This window comes from Rhinopithecus bieti, unplaced genomic scaffold, assembly GCF_001698545.2.
Source record: "Rhinopithecus bieti isolate Rb0 unplaced genomic scaffold, ASM169854v2 scaffold_2272, whole genome shotgun sequence".
Taxonomy (NCBI): domain Eukaryota; kingdom Metazoa; phylum Chordata; class Mammalia; order Primates; family Cercopithecidae; genus Rhinopithecus; species Rhinopithecus bieti.
The window spans coordinates 311,302-323,320 of record NW_016804163.1 but is presented as its reverse complement, the minus strand read 5'-3'; the positions used below and the strand labels follow the sequence as shown (position 1 = coordinate 323,320).

The following is a 12,019-nucleotide window of genomic DNA, read 5'->3' as shown; positions in this document are numbered from 1 at the left end:
AAAAAAAAAAAAAAAAAAAAAAAAAACTTTAACCCCAATTATTTAACTTTCAATAAACGCTACAATTCACTAAGAAACAGTCACTCGTCTGATTATTTTATTTCAAAATGATCCTACCTTAACCAATCTGCTTAACAGGTTCAGAACCTCTTCCTTCACTGGAACGGACGGGAAATTGAACCATTCCAGCAAATGAAGAAAAAGTTGCCTCTCCTGAATGAGATCAGCATAGCAGATTAAGTTGTGCTCAATCTTGCAGAGAATACTCTTGAGCGCGCGCTCCCTGATCTCGGCCAGCTGATTACCTGTCAGCGAACGGCACAAAACTATTTTAGTTCCCGACTGCAAAGAGACGTCCACCCAGATTTCATTCTTTTTTGGGGGGGACGGAGTCTCGCTCTGTCGCCCAGGCTGGAGTGCAGTGGCTGGACCTCAGCTCTTTGCAAGCTCCACCTCCCGGGTTTACGCCATTCTCCTGCCTCAGCCTCCCGAGTGGCTGGGACTACAGGCGCCTGCCACCTCGCCCGGCTATTTTTTGTATTTTTTTAGTAGACACGGGGTTTCACCGTGTTAGCCAGGATGGTCTACGATCTCCTGACCTCGTGATCCGCCCGTCTCGGCCTCCCAAAGTGCTGGGATTACAGGCTTGAGCCACCACGCCCGGCCCAGATTTCATTCTAAAACTACGTTACTTATGCTGTGAGCAGGAGCGGCGTGAAGATGGAATAAACCAGTTTTTTCAGAAGCAGGCCACTGGTGCCTTCGGGACGCGAACCGCGGAGTTTACACAAAGTCCGAGATGGGTCCCCGGGGGCTACCCCGACAAAGCGGGGGCGAAAGAGGCAGCGGAGTGGCAGGCCGCAGAAACGTGAGACGACCATTCTCAGCAAGTGGCCAGGGCAGGGGAGTGTGCCTTGGGCGAGGGGCAACCTAACAGTTACCGAGTTTCCTGATGAGCCCCGCCAGGACCATGTCGTCCCATCAATCTGCAGCCGCCGGAGAATTAAACAGCCGCGCCACTGAGTCCGGCCACAATTAATGTCTCCCGGAAACACGTCCTGTGGGACGGTGGGTTCCGCAACGCCTGCGCTCACTAGGAGTAGGAGGCATTCCGTGAGCCGTTCGCGGCCCCCGTGTCGCCAGGAGAGCTTCCAGCCTTTCTAGATTCACTATGCGCACTTCCTAGACAGCAGTCTCCGTCGCAAGAAGAGGGAAAAAAAAAAGCAACAAGCAGGGGTAGAACCGGCGTTGGCCGCCGCGCACGTCGGGAGTTGTAGTTCTGGCTCGGTCGTGCGTCCTGCACCGAGCTCCGGGCCCGCCGCGGCGCCCTCTGGTCTGGGGTTCCGGCTTACAGCGCGGGAATTCGGGAACCCAGCGCGGGCTGCTCCCGACAGGAGCCCCGCCTTCTCGCTCAGCGACGGATTCGTTCTTGGCCCTGCCAGTCTGATTCTCAGCTCCCAGAACTTCACGATTTAGAATGTAGACTTTTGCTTTATGACAGTTCTCCCCATCCCCGACTACTAAATGACGAACCCTCTTTAGCTGTGAAATGTACGTGCAAAGTCCAGCAGTGTCTTTGGATACCCAAGTTCAGATATGAACAAGCAAGCTACAAAAGCGGGGTGGGCGGGTATGAGTGAGCAGAAGAGAGAAACCGGGCTGCAAAAAGGGAAATAAAGGCGGGACTTGGGTGTATGATTTGCTGAATGCCACCAAAGTTGATTCTTTGCACCGTGCACAGTGATCGAGGTGAGCAAATCTTTTTGTTTTTTTTTAATTCTAAGCAGCGGTAAGATCAACAACAAAATTACATTTGGAAAATGATTTGCATTTTAGAGAGCATTTTCTCGCTCTGATCCTCTCACTTTCCCAGGGAAAGGGATGTCAAGGCAGGTAAAGTGGGCCCTAGGTATCCCTAGGTAATTGGTTCTAGGACCCCCGTAAATACCCAAATCCACCCATGCTTAAATCTGTTTTATAAAATGGTGTAGTATTTGCATATAACCTACACACATCCTCCTGTATACTTTTAAGTCATCTCTAGATTGCTTACAATACCTAATACAATGAAAATGCTATGTAAATAGTTGTTACACTGTACTTTTTATTCATATTATTTTTTAATTGTTGTATTGTTATTTTCAATTGTGGGGGTTTTCCCCCGAATATTTTCCATCCCCTGTGTGTTGAATTCTCTGTGTGCAACCAGTGGACAGCAAAGGCCTACTGTATTCCCATTCCTATTTTGCCAGAGAGGGAACTTGGAATCACAGAAGTACCCCCACACAAAGTCACGTTAACTAGTAAGTGACAGATTGAGGACCTGACCTGATGTTTCTTTGTTCTATTCATAGTACCCTGCTGCCTCCTCATGTGTATAGATAAGAGAGTGATGATATTTGAGTTGGATCTTAAAGAGTAAGTAGAAGTTTGCCACACAAAGAAGTTGGGTAAGGGAATTCCTGCTAAAGAAAACTGTATTTGCAAATGCAAGAACTCAGAGGGAGTGTGTCAAATTCAGGAAAAGAACAAAATTCAAGGTGGCCATATTATCTCTAGGAAGAAGAGAGGAAGGGCAAGAGAGCTGCTAGCATGCTGGATATTCTCCATTCCACCTTCTAGTGGTTCCAACTCTTCCAGCTCTTCGTCAACTGACCTGAACAGGCAAAAAGACTGCACTATCCAGGCTGCCTTGCCCTCTGGCTTCCAGTTGGCTGCCACCAATAGGAGACATCAGCAGGAAATTGGAAAGTAGGAGGAAAGAGACATGGATATTAAACCAAGATTCCACTAGCCCATGCCTAAGCCTGCCTGACCAAGATTGTAACAGGGGCTGAATTCCTTGACCCAAAGACCACATCTCCTGATGGATAGCGTACCACAGTGGGCGCTGCAGAACCAGTTACACCAGCTCAGAAGTCTCTGTAGTTATCCAGGAATGAAGGTATTAATTACAGATTTGAAATGTCAGGGTCAAAAAACACATGACAGTACAGAAAAATAATAGAAATAACTTGTCAATGGTATTTCTGAGATGAATGATCTTAGATGGTGAGACTGTAGATGCAGTGAGTAAGGGGTGATAATACTGTGGAAGAAATATAAAAAATCCATTGACTTAAAATAAGCATGTTACAAGTAAAATGGGGGTCAAACTATGAAAGGGTTTTACTTATGTTGCACCCGAGGTCAACATAAACATTTATTTTCTTTTATTTTCATTGTTGAGCATATATTGCTCCTGTAATTAGACAAAAATAATTAAATCCTATTCATTACACTCAAAGCAAATAAATTATTCTCCTATTAGACTTGATTCGGCAATGTTTCCTAAAAAAAAAATCTTCAATTTATTAATTCTACTATTGAAAAACACACACATATATTCTAGTGTATTAACTATATTGTTTTTTCCCAATTACTTCACTCTGTCGCCCAGGCTGGAGTGCAGTGGCGTGATCTCCGCTCACTGCAACTTCTACCTCCTAGGATCAAGCAGTTTTTCTGCCTCCACCTTCCAAGTAGCTGGGATTATAATAAGCATGCACCACCACACCAAGCTAATTTTTGTATGTTTAGTAGAGATGGGTTTTCGCCATGTTGGCCAGGTTGGTCTGAAACTCCTGACCTTACGTGATCCTTCTGCCTTGGCCTCCCAAAATGCTGGAATTACGTACTGTGCCCAGCCTGAATCCTTCCTTAAGTGTGTTTTGCTATTCTTTTTTTAACTTCTTAAGTTAAAGGTCTTATTGTTTACTTTACATTCTTTCTTTTTTAGTTATAGAGAATTTTAAGCCCATGAATTTGCATGTAAAAAAACTTTTAATCATGTATCATGAGTTTCGATTTGTAAGGTTTTGTTGTCAACCAATCTGAAACTGCTATGTTGATACTTTCTGTTTCTTCCAAGATCCCATGTAGAAAGGTGATCTTTAATCATCAAGTCTTTCTTACATACACTTTAGTTACTAATTTCAACTTTTATTATATCAGAGTCAGCAGCTGGGCCTTTTGTAATTTGAATGTTAAGGTGAAAGATTTTAAGTGAACTTGAAAAAAATGGGGAATAGATATCTGTGTGGATGTACAGAAAACTGTATGTAATTTTCTGTTTACAGTGGTTTTTGTATTTATTTAAATGCTATGTATAAAAATTTATGTTGAATTTTACGTGATGATAAATGATGGTCACTCAACTGGTGATATATGCATGGATTGGGAAAGGGGTCATGGATAGAGCTGTTATATGTTGAGATTCGCTATGATCACAAGCCACAGGACGTTAAGGAAACATGAACCCAAACGCAGAGGTCAAATTCTGCTGTCTGGTTATCTCCCAATTCCACTATTTCCACTTGAATCTGATTCATCTTCTACCTCTTGGTCATACCTGTAAAATCACTGACAGTCATTGCCTCAGTGTGCTGAATCAGATCATTTATATTTATACCCAGAGTCACAGGAAATAGTTACTCTCCTAAGAACTCATGTTACTATCTGTAGAATTTATTCTGGGGGGAAATGAAATGCTTTTTTTCTCTTGGAAAAGACATAAATTTTTGCTCTTCCTCACACTTTGGACATGAGTTTTCATATTTGTGGTTATATTTGGTGGGTCTGTCAGTTGTGATCATGTGCATTTTATACCCTTTCTGTTAATATTTGACCAACTGGAAATATCTGGTTCATAGCAGTATAAGCTAAAAATATTGTGTAGAGCACAAGCTTTGGAGGTAGACAGACATGGATTTAAAAGCAGCGTTGCACCTTCCCTAATCGCACAACTGTGGGCAAGCTAATTAACTTTCTCGGTTGCAAATAACAAAGCTGTAAGTAAAGCAAGTAAGCAAAAACGGGTTATTTATTATCTCACTCTAGAAGTGGATCTAGCCTCAGAGACTCAAAAGATTACCAATATTTTTTATTCGTCTCTCGGCTTTGATTTTTTCAGTGTGTCTGTATCTTTCTCTTCTATTACAGGCAGAATTTCCTCAAAATGTAGAGGAAGAGAAGATTTGTGGTCCAGACTTCCATCTTCCCATATAACGACTCCAGAAGAAAAAGAAAGCTCCTCTCTGAATATCCAGATATAAAATCTATGATAAGAACCCTAATCAGGATCGCCATTCGGAGATTACCTGATCCTAAATTATTTGTTCACACTCTCTGAATAGCAGGGCAGGATGTTATAATTATTAAAATTATATCAGAGTTACAGAAAGTGGGGCAGAAGACTTCCAGTTAAAAAGGTATGCTATTCACCAAAAATGAGGGAAAAGAATCTTGCACAGAGGGAAGAAAAAAAAAGCTGATATGTCTTTACCTGCTAAGCCTCAGCTTCCACAGTAAAAATTAAGATTAATAATAGTACCTACTAATAGGACTGCCTGGGGGCCAAAGAGATGATTTAGAGAAAGCATGTGTTCCAAGACCTCCCATAATAAGTAGTTACTACAAATAATAGCTCTGTTTTAACACCTGTCAAACTTGGAGGTCCCTCCCTTTCTAGGAATCAAATGCAATGTCAAACCATGTTCAAGTACTATCTGTGAGTGTAACTACAAGGTAGACACTCCCTTCATCAGAGGGATCTTACACCGCAGAAACAACTTTGCTACCTAAGTGATGGAGGCTTGCAGAGCAGAGGCGCCCACAACTTTACTGCCATTTATTTGTGCAGCCATATCCAAACAACATTTCCAGCAACAGAAAAAAGGGGAAGGCAGCACTCTGATACTTCTTTTCTCATTCTTCAGAAGGGAGAGATTATTGGCCCAAGAGGGAAATCCTTTTACAACCTACTTTTACATTAACTGGGATCATAATTTATTTATGAAAACGTCGTATAAAAAGAGCAAGCCATCCTGGCTAACACGGTGAAACCCCGTCTCTACTTAAAAAATAGAAAAACTAGCCGGACGAGGTGGCGGGCACCTGTAGTCCCAGCTACTCGGGAGGCTGAGGCAGGAGAAGGGCGTAAACCCAGGAGGCGGAGCTTGTGATGAGCTGAGATCCAGCCACTGCACTCCAGCCTGGGCGACAGAGCGAGACTCCGTCTCAAGAAAAAAAAAAAAAAAGAGCAAGCAAGCAGGATTCCTCAACAAAGGGGGCTCAAACCAATATATGTGTAGAAGTTATTCATTGTCCCCAGGGCAGGCATACGTTTTGTGTGTCTTCTGGAAAAGTCACTGGCATCCCAGTCTTACTTCTTTCAGAATAAAGGTCATGATTTATTAATAATTCTGAGCTCTAGGAAGGAAAAATGACCCAAAGTTTCATCCCTCACTTACGAATTTTCCTAATCATGCCCCATAACTTTGTCCTATGAATTCACATATTTAATTTTTAAGGGTATCATCAAATTATAATTTATTCTCTCAACACCAAAATAGTTAATACATATTTTATGTCATTTTAAAGTGGAAGGATTGGAACAAGATATATTCACATTCCATTTCAATTAGAGCAACATGATTCGAGCTCTGCTTTCTTTTCACAATTTAATAAATAGTTGTCTTAATTATAAAAGGGGAGAAGCCGATAAAGTTGTCTACTTTCACCACATCTATTCAGCATTGTACTGAAAGTGTTATCCAGGGTAACTAAACAAGAAAAAGAAATAAAAAGCATCCAGTTTAGAAAAAAAGAAAATTTATATATGTAATTGATGTCACCTTATATATAGAAAATCCTGACTGGGCGTGGTGGTTCATGCCTATAATCCCAGCACTTTGGGAGGCTGAGACAGGTGGATCATCTGAGCTCAGGAGTTTAAGACCAGCCTGGGCAACATGGTGAAACCCTGTCTCTACCAAAAATACAAAAAAAAAAAAAAAAATTGGCCAGGAGTGGTGGCGTGTGCCTGTGGTCCCAGCTCTTTGGGAGGCTGAGGTGGAAGGTGGAGGATTACTTGAGCCTGGGAGGCAGAGATTGAAGTGAGCTGAAATGGTACCACTGCATTCCAACCTGGGTGACAGAGTGAGACTCCATCTCAAAAAAAAAGAGAAAAAAATCCTAAGACATTTACAAAGAAACTATTAGAGCAAAGAAGAGACTTTAGCAAGATTGCAGAATGCAAGATCAATATACAAAATCAATTCTTTTTCTATACCCTAGCAATAAACAATCCAAAAGTCCAATTTAGAAAATAATTCAATTTCCAATAACATCAAAATAATAAAATACTTAGGAATAAGTTTAACACAATAATGAAAGACTTCTGCACTAAGGAATAAGTTTAACACAATAATGAAAGACTTCTGCACTGAAAATTATGAAACATTATGGAAAGCAATTAAGTATTATTTAAATAAATTGAAAGACATCCTGTATCATGCATTAGAAGATTTAATATTGTTAAGATGGCAATACCCCCCCAAATTGAACTACAGATTCAAAGCAATTTCTATCAAATACCCACCTGCCTTTCTAGTAGAAATTTATAAGATTGTCCTCATATTATGCCGGGCACGGTGGCTCAAGCCTGTAATCCCAGCACTTTGGGAGGCCAGGACGGGCGGATCACGAGGTCAGGAAATCGAGACCATCCTGGCTAACACGGTGAAACCCCGTCTCTACTAAAATACAAAACTAGCCGGGCGAGGTGGCGGGCGCCTGTAGTCCCAGCTACGTGGGAGGCTGAGGCAGGAGAATGGCGTGAACCCAGGAGGCAGAGCTTGCAGTGAGCTGAGATCCGGCTACTGCACTCCAGTCCGGACGACAGAGCGAGACTCCGCCTCAAAAAAAAAAAAAAAAAAAAAAATTGTCCTCGTATTCATGTGGAAATCAAGGGAATCAGACTGACCAAAACAATCTTGAAAAGGAACAAAATTAGATAATTTATACTTCTTAATTCAAAATATGTTACAAAGCTACAGTATTCAAAACAGTGCAATACTTGTATAAGGACAGATAATGGAATAGAATTGAAAGTCCAGAAATAAGCCCTCACACTTGTAGTCAATTGATTATCAACTAGTGCACCAAGACAACTCTTGGGGAAAGAATAGCCTTTCAACAAATGGGATAACTGGCTATCCACATGCAAAAGAAGGAATTTGGATCTGCACCTCACACCATATACAAAATTAATTCAAAATAGATCAAAGAGCTAACTGCAAGAGCTAAATTATAAACTTAAAAAAAAAAAAACCATAGGCATAAATCTTTGTGAATTAAGCAACGATTTCTTTATCTGACAGCATAAACACAAGCAAAAAAATAGATGAACTGGACATCAACAAAATTAAAAACTTTTGTACTTCTAAATTTTAGCAGTGGGTCTCTTCCAAGCACACCTTCCTTTCTTTCCTGTTTTAAGGCCTTTTCAGTAAACTTGCCTCAGTCTCTTTTCTCCTTTACACCCCTCTGTCAAATTGTTTGTTCTGAGGAGGCAAGGATTGAAGTTTGCTGTGGACCCGTAAGGGTAGGTCACCAGTAACTTGAGGTCTCTTCTACCACGAACATAAGGACATGATCAAGAAAATTAAAAGACAGTACACAGAATGGGAGAAAATATTTGCAAATCATGTATCTAGTAAGAGACTATTATCCAGAATATATAAAGAACTTACAACTCAAAAATAAGAAGACAACCTACAGCCTGGGAAACACAGCAAGACCCCATCTCTATAAAAATAAAAGAATTAGGTGGGTGTGGTGGAGCAAACCTGTAGTCCCAGCTACTCAGGAGACCAAGGTGGGAGGATTGCTTGAACCCAGGAGGTTAAGATTGCAGTGAGCCATGTTGACACCACTGCACTCAAGCCTAGGCAACATTGTAAGACCCTGTCTCAAAAAATAAAAATACAAAAATACAAAAGACAGCCCAATTTTAAAATGGGCAAAGGAGCTGAGTAGTCATTTCATCAAAGAAGCTATATAAATGGCCAATACACACATGATAAGGTCTTCAACATTATTGGTCATTGAGGAAAAGAAAATCCAAAGCCAGAATAAGATATCACTTCATACCTACCAGGATAGCTATAGTCAAAAATAGGGGAAATAACATTATTGATGAGGATTTGGAGAAACTTCAAGTTTCCAATTTGGACAAATTGGAAATCTCATACATGGCTGCTAAGAATTTAAAATAGTGTAGCCACTGTGGAAAATGGTCTTGCAGCTCCTCAAAAAGTTAAACATAGAATTATCATATGACCCAGCTATTCTACTCCTAGATATATACTCAAAAGAAATGAAAGCAGATGTTCCAACAAATGTATTCATTGCCCATGAATGTTTATAGAGGCACTATTTACAGTCGCCAAAGGTGTAAACAACAAAAATGTCAATAAATAGAGAAATATATTAGTGAGACATGATACAACATGGATAAACCTTGAAAACATGCTAAGTGAAGAAGTCACAGGAGACTGCATATTGGATAATTCCGTTTATATGTCTATTAGTCGGCTTGGGCTGCAATAACAAAATATGATGCTCTTGTTGGCTTAACAGAAATTTATTTTCTGACAGTTCTGGGGGCTGGGAAGTTCAAGATTAAGATGCTGACAGGTTCGGTGTGTGGGGAGGCCTCTCTTTGTAGCCTTCAAATAGCTACTTTCTTGCTGTGTCACATGGTCTTTTCTCTGTGCACGTGCAGAGAGAGAGATCTGTGTTGTCTCTTCTTCTTTTCAGGACACCAGACCTATCAGATGACAGTCTAACCCTTCTTGCCTCATTTAAACTTAATTAATTCCTGAACACCCTTATCTCTAAATACAATCATATTGGGGGTTAGGGCTTCAACACATGAATTTGGGAGGGTGAGAGGACCACAATTCAGTCCATAACAAAATGAACTAGCCAGAATAGGTAGATTCACAGATGGAGAAAGCAGATCATTGGTTGACAGGGATTGGTGGAAGCCGGGAATGGGAAGTGACTCCTTCCTGGCTTTGCTGCCTTCTTTTGGGGATGACGAAAATGTTTTGAAACTAGATAGAGGTGGTGGTTGTACTACATTGTGAATGTACTAAATGCTATTGAACTGTACACTTTAAAATGTTAATTTTTTGTTCTGTGAATTTCCCCTCAATTAAAAAAAATGAAACTCTAAGAAAATAGAAAATAGTAAGTGTTGACAAGGATGTGAAGAAATCAGAAATCTCATAGGCTGCTAGTAGGAATATAAAATGTTACAACCACTTTGGAAGACAGTTTCTCAAAAGTTAACAGAATGTTACTATATGACCAAGCAATTTCACTTCTAGGTACTTGCTCTCCAAAATGAAAACATTTAAGTACACAAAAAAACCTGCATACAACTCTTCATAGCAGCATTATCATAAGAGCCAAAAGTTAGAAGTAAGCCAAATGGTCATCGATTCATGAATAAACAATAGACTTATGGAATAAATAAACCACATCTATACAGTGAAATATTATATAGCTAAAAATGGAATGAAGTACTGATATATACTGCAATGTGGATGAATGAAAACATTGTGCTAACTGAAAGCTAGCCATGAAAGTACACATATTACAGTATATGGTTCCATTCATATGAAATGTCCAGAGAAGGCAAATCTATAGAGACAGGAAGTAGTTTAGTGGTTTAGATTTGGGGGTTGTTGGGGAAATAGAGTGGTAATATCTGAAGCATAAGGGATTTCTTTTTGAGGTAATGAAAATGTTCTGAAACTGCCTGTGGTGATTGTTACACATATCTGTGAATATATTAAAACCTACTGAATTGTACACTTTTTCTTTTTTTTTTTTTGAGACGGAGTCTCGCTCTGTCGCCCAGGCTGGAGTGTGGTGGCGCAATCTCGACTCACTGCAAGCTCCGCCTCCCAGGTTCCCGCCATTCTCCTGCCTCAGCCTCCCAAGTAGCTGGGACTACAGGTGCCCACCACCATGCCCGGCTAATTTTTTGTATTTTAGTAGAGATGGGGTTTCACCATGTTAGCCAGGATGGTCTCAATCTCCTGACCTCGTGATCCACCCATCTTGGCCTCCCAAAGTGCTGGGATTACAGGTGTGAGCCACTGCGCCCGGCCTGAATTGTACACTTTAAATTGGTGAATCTTGTAGTACCTGAATTATATCTTAATAAAGTAGTACCAAAAAAAAAAAAAAAAAAAAAAAAAAAAAAAAAAAAAAAGCAACAGGCTGATACTAAGTTAAACACAAGAATTCATTTCATAAAGAATTTATTTTATAAAGACACAAAAAGTTTGCTAAGGAAAATCAGTGTCTTTTCCTTGGAATTTATGAGAGCATTGTTTTCCATCTACTGATGACGTTTAGATGTAGTCCTCCTACAGTGATAGATCAGATGGCTGGCCCTTTTGTGAACTTTAGAGCACCATTGCCAGTTATCTACATTATTTAGCAAATGCAGGATGTTTCTGCCCCATTTCCCTTTGTCCTTCAAGTTGGGGTTACTGATCACTCTACCATGTAACCTCTCACAAACCTTCTTTTTTGGTAAAATGAGGTAAGTATGTACTTTGATTTCCAAACTGTGAGATTCGATTAGCTAGATGGGAAAGTCCTTCTGTGAAGAGTGCATTATAAGTTCAAGGTAAGATTATTATAATGTTAAGACATTTTTTCAACAGATAAAGACATACAACTTCATTATTACAGTCAGATATATGATTCTGGGCAGGAAATATTTCCAGGAAAAAGAAGGAAAGAAAAAAGCAGCTCTTTAGATATGGAACACAAAGATCCAGTTTCTTGTGATCTTCAGGTAGCTCCTGCGAGCAGCCCCTCTCCACTCAACTTGAACAATAATGGCCTCCTTTGGGGCTCCAGCTGAGTCGGATCTATTTAGGTGAAGTTCAGAACCTGACCTTGACTTTCAGCTCTATCTTGGCTCTCAGCTCTATCTTAGATCTCAGCTCTATCTACATCTGTGCTGAATGTGTGTCAGGTCTGTAAATAAAATACTGATTTCAGTCACTTCTGCAGAATGTATTTTGATACAGTGGATACTTTTCAGTGCCAGCTCCATTTTAAAGCCAGTTATCACCAAGGGGAAAAGGCAGTTAATCAATTACAGTTA

General features: G+C 40.4%; 1 protein-coding gene and 1 long non-coding RNA gene across 3 annotated transcripts in view; one reads left to right on the top strand and one right to left on the bottom strand.

Annotated features, from left to right (window-relative positions):
- Positions 1-1,040, bottom strand: part of RTTN (rotatin) — a 218,092-nt gene extending 217,052 nt beyond the window's left edge. For both annotated transcript variants that reach the window (XM_017867073.1, XM_017867072.1), the window contains exons 1-2: positions 942-1,040; positions 118-305 (exon numbers count right to left, since the gene is read on the bottom strand). In XM_017867073.1, coding sequence (XP_017722562.1) covers positions 118-305; positions 942-972 — 219 coding nt within the window. In that variant the 5' untranslated portion in view covers positions 973-1,040. The remainder of the gene's footprint in view (positions 1-117; positions 306-941) is intronic.
- Positions 1,041-1,655: 615 nt separating this feature from the next.
- On the top strand, positions 1,656-5,881 carry LOC108526350 (uncharacterized). Its single transcript, XR_001884500.1, has 3 exons — positions 1,656-1,749; positions 2,355-2,944; positions 4,981-5,881. It is a non-coding gene; the product is annotated as an uncharacterized LOC108526350 (long non-coding RNA).
- Positions 5,882-12,019: the final 6,138 nt, after the last annotated feature.